This window comes from Populus alba, chromosome 8 (assembly GCF_005239225.2).
Source record: "Populus alba chromosome 8, ASM523922v2, whole genome shotgun sequence".
NCBI classification, from domain to species: domain Eukaryota; kingdom Viridiplantae; phylum Streptophyta; class Magnoliopsida; order Malpighiales; family Salicaceae; genus Populus; species Populus alba.
The window spans coordinates 12,851,862-12,865,766 of NC_133291.1; the positions used below are offsets into that span (position 1 = coordinate 12,851,862).

Sequence of the window (13,905 nt, forward strand, 5' to 3'; positions counted from 1 at the left end):
TGAACAACGCATTATCTAGGTTAAAATTCTTTAAATTAAAGTTTTTAATTTGGGATCTGACAGATTTTATTTTAGTTCAAATTCTTCTAATTGCTTTTAATTGCAGCTTGAATTGCTTCCAAAACTCTTAATTTCATGCAATTTCACCCCTGTCAAACTCAATCATCAACCCCAAAGTTTAGTGTGGTTTTCATCATGGTTCTTGATTTTTGATTTGTGCATTTGGACCCTTAATTGAACATTAAACTTTTAAATTTTCTAAATTTGGCCCTTGATCTGGTCAATTTGAACCCTTGAAGTCTTGTGCCTTTTATGATTTAGTTCTTAGTTCTGAATTTCTTTAATTAAACCCTTGATTGGCTGTCAAACTTTAATTTTTTTTCATAATTAAGTTCATGATTTGACCAATTAAACTTTTCAACGTTCGATTTCAGTCTCTAAACTTCAATTTTTTTCTAATTAACACCCAAATTGAATTCAAAAAACTAATTTTTCTTGCAATTAAGTCCTCGATACAATTAATTAAGCTTTTCAAAATCCTCATTAAATCCTTACTCATCCAAATTTGTATTTCTTTACTCCAAATAAAAATATTTTCACCAAATTGATTTTTTGTCAATCAGAATTGGATTGTCAATTTTTTCAATCTTGTACATTCTGGTCTTTCAACTTTTCCACTTTTCATTTTAGTCCTTTACCACCAATTTGGATGATCTTCTAGGCATTCTTCATGTTTATTCTCTTGTATTTTTTGTTTTCTTTTTCTTGATTTTTTTTGTGGGGTAAAAAATGGTTAACAACAATCCTTATCATGCTTATAGAGTAACAATTTTTGTTGATTTAGTTGTTTAATATATTGGAAGTCTAAATTCAGCAATAAAAAATCTTGATTAGTAGTTGCTGTTAAAACCCACATGATAATTTTGAAGGGATTTGAATCCTGTTTCACATGCGTTTTCAGCGAGGCCACGGTTTCATTTCTAATGCTCCTCGAAAGAATGGTGACAACATTGGCAAGCAAATGGACATTTAGAAACTAGACTGCCATGTTACTGCAAACAATACATGTATTCATTAATAATAAGCACCTTAACAATACATACACCGATTAGTACTTGAAAAGCCTTGACAAATTTCACACCGGAACTAAATTAAGCAATCACCATAGATAGTATCAGCAGCAGTGGCGGCCATAGGATGGGCTGTGGCAGGATTTTTGTCTTAGCTGAGATACAATATGATTCAAACCGTAGATAGCACACACACCATTATTACTTAAAATTAAAGCTTAATCGGTACAGCAACGATACATGATGAACTTCTCCATTGGACGGCCACATTCAGCACAAACAATCTTCTCTGGAATGCTTCCGGTAGCCCCTGGAAGTATGAGACGGTTGCAATGGGATGGGCTATGGAGTTCACGGAGGTGATCATTCAGTGCAGGCAGAAAACCCTTTACTTCTGCACTTTGCTTCCATGATTCAAAGTCAACAAAGCTCTTCCACATGGTATCTCCCTTTGCCTTGGCCATTCCATCCGATCCCTTACTTATCACAGCCCATCCTTGATCACTTCCATCGAAGCTGAGCATTGTCATTATCTCTTGCATGATGGGATCATTATCTGCAGTGCTCTTGTGTTGCACCTTGGAGTGCCACATGCTCTCCAGCCTCACCCAGAAGAACCAGATCAAATTAAGGTCTGGCAATACATTGCTAAGGTTCTCGTTTACAATATCACCGTTAATCTTTCGGGCTTTCACCTTGGGGTTTCTCTTCCCTACATAGAGCATTTCTAACTGTATTCCGGCATCTTTCGCAACTGCTTTTGCAGTCGCGGTGAATTTGCGGATCCACTCGATATCCTCCCCACCATACAAGCATATGAACTTCCCCTGCTCTATCTGCATTAGGAATTAGTTAGTTGAAAAAAGCGGGAGTAATTCGTGTATGGGATTCCTACACAACTTTCAGGTTGTAGTTTAGTTTATAAACCTGCATCAAGTATACAGACAAATGTATGCAGTAGATGATGTCGGTAGAGAACTGAGATGAAGACTATATTTTAGTTTTATAATATATACATGTAAAGAGAGCAAAGCTATACCCAAGACGAGATAGCTGGATCGATGTTATCTGCCAGTAAATCGATTTTCCAGGTTTCTTCTTTCCAGAGTCCTTCCTCCCTTAAGCTAGTGAAAGGGAAAGCCAGGCTTCCCCAAATCCACATCATGTGGATTGCATTGGGGTTGACTACTTTCCCTTGTGGATCCAAGACCACAAGCAAGGGCTTCTTGTTGAAGTGCCACACCTCTTTAATGTACCTGATGACTGCAACATCTAGCAATGAAGGGTGATAAACAGAGTACCATGGCATAGACGATTGGAAATCCTCGTACTGCTTTTTGTTTGTTTCATTCCATAGGGTGGATCTGTCCATAACTGGGAGCCAAACGATCTCATATTGACTCTCTGCTCTTCCTGGTTGCTCCCGCGCCTCACTGTAAATTTGTTGCAGCATCAAAAACTCTTCTTGGGAGGGTTCAAGGTCAGAAATTAGTAACAGCACACTCTTCCTCCTCAGTAGATCAAGGCTGGCCTGTAATAACAGTGGGAAACCCTCGTACAGGATGATCTTTAACTAACATTTTTATTGGATTAACATCAATATAATCTGAATAGAAGAGACTGAAAGAAGAGAAGAATAACCGAACCCTTTTCTTGGTCGAACCATCAAAGAGTGGTAGTTGATCGTCCTTGGCATAAATTAAGGCCTTGAGAATCTTCATATTGTCAATGTGGACAGATTCAAACAGGCGCACAAGTGTTAGATACGCTTCATGATGTCTTTTCTCATCTGATTCACAAAAAGATCACTAGTCACCACCATCCAGCATATATTATGCATCGATTTATATATAGAATTATATATATATTAGAATATATTGTTTGATAATTGATTGCAGTCATTTGAGTGGGCAGGACACGGACTCACCTATGTGTTGAAAACAAAGAGCGAGCTGCTTCACGAGATGGCTGTGAATATTGCTGACCTTGTAGGCCAAGCCTGATAGCTCCCAAGCCTCTGTTGTGGATGCTATGTACCTGAGAGCAGATGATGAGATGCAAAAGAAAGTTTTGACCCCTTTTTGCAATCTACTTTTAATATGGATGCCTTGCATGTGCAAACTTATTTTCATAGCTATCTAAAAAACTTTCTTTTGCAAGAGCAGACTGAGCTTGCCCAATATGTTATTTTGGTGCAAACACAATTCTGATTAATATAAGAAATTCATTTGAGATTATGGAGAAATTAAAGAAGGAAACACATACTCATGACCCATGCTAGTAAGGCCTACAATCTGTGATGTGCACGCCACGATACTCCTGATGGTCCAGTAAACAGCAGTGGGGATATGCGCTGTGGCAGTTAACATTTCAGGAGTGTCAGGGGTGATGTATTGAGATGGAAGCTCCTTGAACTCAACAATGCATTTGGCCACATCCGTCATGGCCCTGATAAGGTTTGTAATTGCCTCGAACTTGGGTTTCAAAGCCTCAGCTTGTTCAATTATTTCCGGCAATTGCTTCAGAAGTGCAACCGCTTTAGCTAGTGGGTTTGTAAGGAAAAGCTGGGAGACAAGCCAAAACTCGCCATAGTTCAAGGCGAATGCAGCTAACGCTAGCACCACCTTTGCATCCCATGAGTAGTTCGATACCAGGTTGAATATTGCTGAAGTTGTTGCATGTGCATCTCCACCTCCAGAACACTTGCAGGACATCTGTTGGAATTATGCAGCATGCATATTCATGTGTATCTTGATTAAAAAAAAAAAAAGAAGCAACGAGACAGCATAAACTTATAAATGCCTAGATCAGGTCACACTTCAATCACCGTGGCACAGTGCCTTTGTTACCAGGTGCGTACTACAAGATCTTTTCTGCTACCTAGTTGAAACAAGGCTTCATTACCTCGCAGGAAATCTTGCTGATTGTGTAAGATAGCATATCGATCATTTCATTAAAGCCATTTTGAAGAACCTTCTCTTCCAATTCATAAAGTTGTGCTTCACGGGATCCCTAAAATAAAGGTCATCGGAACTAGTAAAAGTAGAACAACTTAAACAGACTTTATATCAATATAATAGGCACAACATCGTCCAAGAAACAGTACTGGTTATATACCTGATGCTGAACAACGTCGGTTATGCCCGGGGCAGGGGTGGCACGGTGGAAAATTTCCTCAACAATATGAAGAAGAAGCTTCACAGAAAATTCACGGCCATCAGGAGCATGAGTGGCCTGAATTTGCTTCATCATTACATTTTCATCAGATGCTGCAAACACGTTGCGTTCACCCCTCGTCTTTTGAGTACGTACTCCTGCCATCGAGGTCAAAGTAAACTCTATAGATTCAAATTCTAAAGGGATTAAGTGATAAGATCGTACTAAAGAGAACTTGTGCTGGCATGGATTTGCTTAGCTCCGAGGCTTATATAGGTCTCACAAAAAGAAATGATGCTAGAGCTAATACCTTGCTTCATGCAGGGTTTAAGCTTTACAGTGACAACACGAGAGATTTTGTAATTTTGGATAAGGACGTGTCTATCATGTGAATGATTAAATTCTTGAAAACCCCAGTCGAAGATTCGAACGCTGGTTATGGTGATTGAACTTTAATCTTGTGTTATCTGTTGATGCTGAAAGGCCACAGGATACATTATCCATACTTTGCAGTCCCTTGCTGCTGTGCCTTTTGAGATGTCCTATAGGGCTGAAACCCTTCCATAATCCTGCACTAAAAGGAACCCAGAATATTGGACGTATTGCTTAAAGCAACTCGCCTTACTAAAGTTAAAGCTGGTACTGATAAATGTTGATCGTCTTGTCAGTTTTCAAAAAAACCTTCGATCATTAATGCATCCCTTTAATTGCCCTACTTCACGTATGGTAACCCTTTGCCAAGTAAAGAGGAAAGAAAATAAAATATGAACTCTGAATACAAGTTTAAGATATTCTTTTAAATTGCAGAGTGATTGTTTTTTTAAATGTATTTTAAATAATATTTTTAAAAATATTTACTTTTTACATTAATATATTAAAATAATACAAAATCATGAAAAAAATTAATTCAAAACAAAAAAAATAAAAACTTTTCAAAAACATATTTTAAACACAAAAATTATAAACATACTAGGATTTCTCTCTTCGTTTCATGGCATTTGATTTCTGTCCTAAAAATAAAAGAAACGAGATAGAAAAATAAAGAGGAAATGAGATGAAATATAAGATAAACATGAAGCTATTTTCGATAGTGATGTATAATTAAAAAAGAGAGTAAACATCTTTATAATATAAAATACAAAATTCAACCTTATATATGAACTAATTTTGGTTTTGTTTTTTGTTAAATTAGCACAATAAACGTTAAATATTGGTGGAATAACATTATTTGAAAAATATTAAGCAAAATAACATATATTTACTTTACCACACTTCAAAAACATGACATTTACTAAATGTCGTTATTTTTAGGTGCGATAAACACAACAGGTGAAACTCCAATCATTTGGCTCAACTAGTCGGTTGGTTGGATAAAATTGTATTAATGGGTCCATCGTTTCACATAAAAACCATAATTTTATGAAGTTTTTTTTTCAAATATGTTTTATGAGTAAAAATATATATTTTTGTCCAACTTATAGAATAAAAAATAGACTTTAATTAAAATCTTAAAAAATTATTATTCATACAGTAGTTATCCTCAACTTTTCAATGTCAATAATGTAGTTGAACATGCACTAACGGGTGATTATAAGCAATCAAGTGTGGATTTGTCATAACTAAATGAGAATATACCCTACATAGATTACATGATTGGCTTATCAGATGTATTTATGGATCAGTGTGACATGTTTCGGCTCAGGAAGATGTCTGATCACGCCATACCAAAATAATAGCTCAAAATGACCATAACGTTTGATCTGATCGTTAAATCACACTCAAAATTTTAAAGGAGTTTCTAGAAGTCTTTTTTCATATAGGAGTCACTGCATCACTACGCAAATCACAAATTTCTAGATATCAAAACTCTTGCTGAAACCTTCTATGTTGGCAGTTTTAAGATTTTTTTTTATTTTTTAAATCACTTGACCAGTTTCATTAATCATTACAAACCGATCAACCAATTAAATAAGATGATTGGAGTTTCACCTTATTGTACTTTAAGTCAAACAACAACTATCTTGAATTTCACCTTTTTTAAAAAAAAAAAGCGCATCATTTTCTAAATTTTGCTATTAAGAATCACAACAACTATCTTGTTGTGCTTTGGATTAATGACATTTAGTAAATATTATGTTTTTAAAGTGCAATAAGATAAAAGCATGTTATTTCATATATATATATATATATATATATATATATATATAATATATATATATAATTGCGTAATTTATTCCTCTCATTTTGTCATGTCAAAATTCTCTCTGTAATTTCTTTTCTCTTTCTCTCTTCATAAATTCTTCATTTTTCCCTTGGGTTTCTAATGAGTCAAAACGATAAGTTATGATAAATAAAATTCATTTAATATTTCACCAAGTCAAACATACTTATGGACAAAGTAAAAATATATATATAATTTTTTTATAAAAAAATATAAGTTTAACCATAATATTTTAAAAGTAAAATAGATTTTTTATATTTTGTTTTATTTTGTTTATTATAACTAAATAAAGTATAAAAACAGTTATTTTATTTTATATATTATTTTTAAACACAATTTTATTTCAGTTTTTTTTTCTGTGTTGCCTTTCATATCTTTATATATAATAACAAATATGTCAACTCATGAAAAAAAAAAAAAACAATGATGAAACTATAACATAAAAATCTTTATATTTAAATCGTATTCTTTTTGTAATTGACTAAAATGCTGAAGGCATTACACAATGACCCAATCAACATTGGTGTATGTAACTAAATTGTTCCGAAGATTTTGAAAATGACCCAATCACATCACTCCAGATGATTTACTTTTTAATTTTTTTTATCTTCTCCAACTTCAAAATGTATCCCCTACTTTATGAAGTTCCAAACAATAATGACATGGGGACCCAAAATCAAAGCTAAAGAGGGGAAAGGAAAAGGGAGATGCCTTCTATTCTCTAGACTTGAAGGAAGATGAATGCTGGAACAAGTCACAAGGACTTTCTATAAATATCACATTTATATCAAATTCAATATTTAAGTAACTATCTTTAACCCAAAATTTTAAATCAATATGTGAGGTTTAAAAATAATTTTATATCACTCTCAAACACATCATCTCCATTAAAATTATTTTAAACATAAACTTACATAGACATATTACTACATATGCTTAATTTTATTAAATAAAATAAAGGTTAAACTATTATATGAGTCACAAGAACGGTTTTATATTACTCTCCATTAAAAAATTATGTAAAAACTATAATGCTAATGTTTTCATGTTAACAGTTAATGGATCCTTAATTAAATTCTTACATCATATGTCGTAATTTTGATCACGAGAGCATGATGTTGTGACGACCCTTCCCGGGCAAGGCTCTGGAAGGTCTTTTGGTTGGTTGGAGAGTCACCACCTAATAGTACGATTATTAGGAACCCTAATTAGCTTTTTCATAGATTCTAGATAAGGAATTGGTTGCGTACATGAAAAGTATATGCACCCTTATCATGCATTACTTAAGATGAACTGCATTATATTTTATTATTTACTATGGTCCGATGATATTTATTTATACCGTCCTACTATGACAGATTTACTATGATGGACAAACCCTGATTTTCTAGTTCAAGAACTAGGTATGAGAAGATAAAATATCCTCATTATTGTTGAGGTTTTTTTCGGGGTAAAACTAGAATTGTTGCTACCATCTCTAAATAATATTTTAGATAAAAGATTTTATCCTTATATTAGAGGTAAATAAGTTTGTATTATTTACAATAATTAATATTTTGAATATTGACCTTAAATAGGTTTTTTTATCCGAGTAATAAAATTATTATCTATAATAATATTTTAAATATTAACCCCTTTTAGGTTTTTTATTTTTATATTAAAAGTGAATAATATTTTTTTACCAAAAATATTTTTAAAATATAGGCCAAAATCCTTTAAAATCTTACAAATTTATTATAAAACTCATGCAATATTTTCTTTAAAACATGTCAAAGTATTTTAAATTTTTATTAAATAAATACTCCAATAACTTTTTGGATTTTTTACCATTTGCATGTTGCACGTTGCACGTTGCATGTCTTGTCTATCACCACTTTAACGACCTTTTTTCTCCCTTACACATGATCGTGTCCCCACTACTTTCTTAAACCCATTAATTTCTAACTTTATATTCCATTAAAATTGACCCTAAACACCTAAATACTAGATCAAAGTTTTGAAACCAAGTTTCCTTTTGCCTTGTATTTTCATTTATCAATGACAGATGAGCATGTTATGACATTAATATCATTTGGGGCAACTCAATGATCCTTTTTCTTGAATTCTTGTTGGAAAAGATATTGCACATTTCTCTCTCTTCTCTTCTCCTCTCTTCTCCGTTGGATGATCTCTCTATAGCAAGGACCAAAATGTAAAAGAAAATGAACTTTAAGAGTTGAAATATATGAAAATTAAGGATGATGTGTTATACCTAACCAGAATGCCCTTGAAGCTTGGAAGAATTTCGCTCGAACATCTCAATCAGGACAATAAATTAAACTTCCGAAGGTAAGAACGTGATGAAATTGGCTTGAACCTTGCACTAATGTTTTTCTTTAATTTGTTCATTCATCGGGCAAGATGGTTTTATTTTGTTTTAGTTATGAATTAAAATTAAAAATCTCCATTCAAATGTTGATTTTCTAAAGCTAAAATTCATTTCATTTTCTATAATATCTATACAAAACGGGATATGACAGAGATTTCTTATAAATTTCAAGTTTTACTAGTTAAATATGACGTTGAGCCTTCAACATAATTTAGTGCGTTGCTGGACATATCTCCTTAGAAATGTGGAACTTGGAATCATACCCCACTCAATAATCATCATCTGAGAACTTTCTCAGCCTGCTACTAACAATTAATTTAGACGTCTGTAATAATTAATAAATAATTATTCCAAGTTTCTCTCTCAATCACAGCTCTGAAAAGTGACAGCGTTTGCAGTTAAATTTCATGGCCTTGGCCATAATTCTCAGTCAGAGCTTATGCGCAATGTTGTTGACTGCATGGCGAATTGGGAAAGTTATATCTCAGCATCACCGATGGAGCTCCTAACTGCCTCTCTGGGCAAACAAATTGTATATTCACTTCATTTAACTGCAAATGGGGTTAAAGAGGACTATAAATGAAGGGCGTCAGCTTTTATAGATCAACGTGCATGCTGTCCAAATTGTATATTTACTTCATTTACAATATATATATATATATATATATATATGAAGAGATAGGATGGTGACTGCTATCTGTGCTCATTGCTGCGTACTGAACGACTCTCGTAATACCTCAGCTTCTTTCTTAATTATATTTCCTGTTTTACATCAACTTGAGATCTATTATTAGAATCTCTTTCAAGGCCAAAATTTAAGTTCTTTCCTGTCATATGATGCAGGAATGCTGCATTATTTATCAACCTCAACAACTTAAATCAACAGGTAACTCATTGCATGTCTGTCATGAGAGATATTGGATAAGAGAGACAATAAAAGCAACCAAACAAAATTTATTAAATAATGTAAATAGGTTCCACACAATGAAAACTTACTTTGATTAACTTTGAAGTTTTTTTTTTAATGAGATTGAGACAATACATACGTTAACAATTTATTCTAAAATGAAAAGCAACTTGTGCTTCTCATGTATGCAATACTAGGTTTTCATTGATGTGATTGAGTTCATAACAAATTTAAAACTTATGAAGTTTGATTGAAATCAAAATAAATATGATGTAGATGGAAGCTAAGGACAACAACAACATAGAAAACATAGTAATTTTAATGAGCAAAAAAGATTGCACATGCAAATTCTAAATTTATAATTTATTTATTTTTTAAATAAAACTAATGAAGTATGTCTTCTTAGAAATTTACAAGACCTATAAATAGATCATAAAATCATATCTCTACTAAGAAATAACTTTTTCATATATTGTCTGGCACTTTGATTGAATACTATAGATAAAAAAAAATTAGATACACATGTTTGAATTTGTTTAGAGGTTATGAAGGTATACTTTTATGGTTTAACAAACACAGTCCTACCTAGTTTATTGCTATGTTGATTGCTTTTTTATTTTGTTTGTAAATATTCTTGTATATATCCCTTGTGCTAGCTACATGAATATCAGGCTGAAGATAGTAAGATCATTGACAATTAAAGGAAACTCAGGGTGAAGAGAAATAAAAATAATAATAAATAAATATGATGGGTAATGGAGAGGATGATCTTCAAAAACAAATTTAAAGATGTTAAGGAAGTTGAAAAGAGATTTATGAATTTTTGGTTAAAATTCATAACGTTGGCGAAATCGGTAATGAGTTTTGGTAGATAAAAGAATAGAGAAGAACTCAAAATAAATATGTTTTGAAATGAAAAAATAATTCCTAGGATTCAGTGGTAATCAATACAATCCATGCAAGTATTAAACAAGAAGATTTGGATTTTTGGGGTAAAATGACCTACTGATCATTTTTACACTATCATATATAAATCTCAATCCGACTATTAGATCGGGCTGATATTTTATTATGAGTCTCCTAACATAATTTTATACCTTGGGTTAAACTCGCATGTCAATTGGAGTTTTAAAAGGCCTTCTCATTATATAAAGTTTTAGCTAAAAATACAAAAATTGGTCATAGACTTATAGTAATGGTATTGTGGTAAATAAGTAGACATTCTTCCTCCATGTTTGCTGTTCATTCTGTCGGCCATTAAAGGGAGGAAGAGCTTTATTTTTTGTCCTTTTCTCTTGGAAAAAAGGTGGGATTCTAAAAAATTAGAAGAGTTGTGTGGAGTGGGTAGTTCTAGGGAGAAATTACACCTAAACTAAGCATACGAGGGAGGGAATCATGTGGAAAAAAAGAAGTTAGGGTTTATAGAGGGAAAGTAAGGAAATTGAAAGATGAAGAAGGAGGATTGATAAAAATTCAACATGGGATCATTCAAAGCTCATAATTTCACCACGTAAGATGTTTTAAACTTGATTAAACAAGTTAGAGTGAGAATTAACTCAAATTCTATCAAAATTTGTAAATTTTGGTTTAGGGTTCTTTGATGAGAATTGGTGGGGATATGAAATTGACATGGATTAATGTAATTATAATGGAATAGAGTAGGAATAACTCAAAATATTAAATAAATGAAAAAAAAAAAAAACTTTTTTTCATTGTGGGAGTAGGGTCGGCCATGTGTGATTGCCTAAGAAAGTTGAGTAGTTGACGTAAATTTCTACATAATTGTTAGTTATTTTATATAAATATATTGGTTATTTGAATATGGGTTGAATACACTTGAATGTGATGAATTATTGTAAAAAAATTAAAAAGGAATTCCATTTGTGTGGATGGGTCAAATTAAACCAAAAGTAGAGATGTGAAGAGCTTGAAAGAAAATGAGAAACTAATGTACATTAAATCAGAATGAAGGTCTAAAATATTGATTTGAATTGAGAAAATCCAAGGAATACTATGGAAGGCCATTCGGCCAAATAGGAGTTTACGAGGGGGGATAGGATTGAATTGTGTTTTGTTAGTTAATAGTTTAAAAGTAGTTAAAAGAACTTGTGTGTGATGAGTTGTGATGAATTACTAAAGAGAATTCCATGATTATGGATTTGTTTATTGTTCAAATCAATAAAAAGAAAGATGAAACCTAGATAGTGTAGATAAATAGATGTGTTTTAATTGATAATCGAGGCTTCAAAGCCAAATGTAATGGTCTTAGAAAAGTGTTTGGAGAGGAAAGAAACGAAAAGGGGTGATTACCCTTTTTCTTTACCGAAAACACATGTTGAAGAAAATAAAGGAAATAGGTTGTCGAACTAATTAAAATTATGGTGATGACTAAATGTTAATGCGTCATATAGTGATGTAACACATCAAAAAGGACGGAGTCAAAAGGTATTATGCTAATGCGTAAAGATGTTATTATAGTAACAACATTGTTTAGAATCATGAGATTTAAATGTTAAATTTGTTATGGATTGGTGGAAATAAGTTGTAAGTCGGCTAATTTTTTTTGAAATAACTAGATAAGCATGGGAAATATATATGTTTTTCAAACATGAATGTTGTGTACGTGAATGAAATATGAAAAAGCTATATTTAGAAATTGTGAAATATGGTAAATTAATATGACAATTACAGTTTATAAAGCATGTTATGGCATTAGAAGACTTTTGAAGCGAGATCTATTGCAGGAGGAGCAAGATCCTCGTGAGTAAAAGGTAAATGCTCAATACCCTCTCTTTTTTAAAGCCTTTGTATGTTTTTTTTTATTATTATTGAATTGTTGCCTACTTATTGTCATATTGTTATGAAATTAATATATGTTGTGAAGAGAAGAATGAAATAAAAAGTTAAAGTGCAATGTTGCACTTGATAGTCGAAAAGGATATTTGAAATTGAAAGATTTGCTAGTATTCAAAATGGATGATTGGGAAGATAATGGTTTGTTTTCATTGAAAAACCTGAACCTGAAAAGAAGCAACAAATAAATAAAAAAAAAGGAAAGTAACGTTGGGGATGGACTGACAAAATCAATTAGTGTTATTTTATATTTGAGTTTCAACATACTTTTCGTCAAAATCTGAATTCTTTTAATGTTATTTTATAATTTTGATATGCTGATGTCAAAAATTAATTTTTTTAAAAAGTATTATTAAAAAAACACTTTAAAAAATAATTTCTATCACACTTATAAATACACTTCTAAACCCATCTCTTTCTTTAATAAGAGTTAAAGAGTTCCCATGAGAAGAGTATTTTCAATTACCTAAACCAAACCATAAGGTGTACAATCAATTTCAATATTACTTTTTGTGGTGAGAAAAAAAAAAAAAGATTTACATTATAAGATACAAAATATCCGTATTCGAACATGGATGTAAAATTAGTATTTAAATAATGCTAATCACATGGAAATATTCTTCCAAAATCACTTATCCAACAACTTCATCTATCCTATTTATAAAATTCATTCATTTAATGTTTTGAGATAATATTCAATAAATTTAACATTACTTAATTTTTATCATAGTTATTAAACTAGGACCGGCCCGACGGGTCGATCAAGTGGCTAGACTAGTCTGAGTTTGTTAAAAGATTGACCGATGCAATGACCTATCGGGTCGCCCCATGACCTGGACGACCTAGTCGAGACTTGATGGTTTTGTTTTTCAAAAAATATGGTTTTTTTCCTATACCCCTTTTTTTAATATTTTTTTTAATTAGTTGTTAACACTTTTTAAAATTCACTATATAAATATTGTAAAAGTATTTTATTTTTTCAATGTGAGATTTGAAACCCTTTCGTATATATACTCTATGTTCACAAGAAAAAAGTTATGTTTTTTCAATGTGAGATTTGAAACCCTTTCGTATATATACTCTATGTTCACAAGAAAAAAGTTATGTTTTTTTCAATGTGAGATCTTTAGTATATAAACTCTATGTTCCCAAGAAAAAAAATTATTTTTTTAATATGAGATTTAAAGCCCTTTCGTATATATACACTATATACATAAGAAAAAAGTTATGTTTTTTCAATGTGGGATAACAAATTTTTTAGTTTAAACACTTCAACTTAAAATGATAACATAATATCTTTTCCATGTGAGATTTAAAACCATTTAGTATA

General features: G+C 31.8%; 1 protein-coding gene across 1 annotated transcript; it reads right to left on the reverse strand.

Moving 5' to 3' along the window:
- Positions 1–1,143: 1,143 nt before the first annotated feature.
- On the reverse strand, positions 1,144–4,490 carry LOC118054148 (protein SIEVE ELEMENT OCCLUSION B-like). Its single transcript, XM_035065615.2, has 7 exons — positions 4,188–4,490; positions 3,975–4,082; positions 3,336–3,784; positions 2,998–3,107; positions 2,717–2,859; positions 2,110–2,601; positions 1,144–1,906 (listed from the first exon to the last, which is right to left on the reverse strand). Exons 1-7 carry the CDS (start codon positions 4,389–4,391, stop codon positions 1,289–1,291), a joined length of 2,124 nt encoding a protein of 707 aa, XP_034921506.1. The 5' UTR covers positions 4,392–4,490; the 3' UTR covers positions 1,144–1,288.
- Between the last annotated feature and the right edge of the window lie 9,415 nt (positions 4,491–13,905).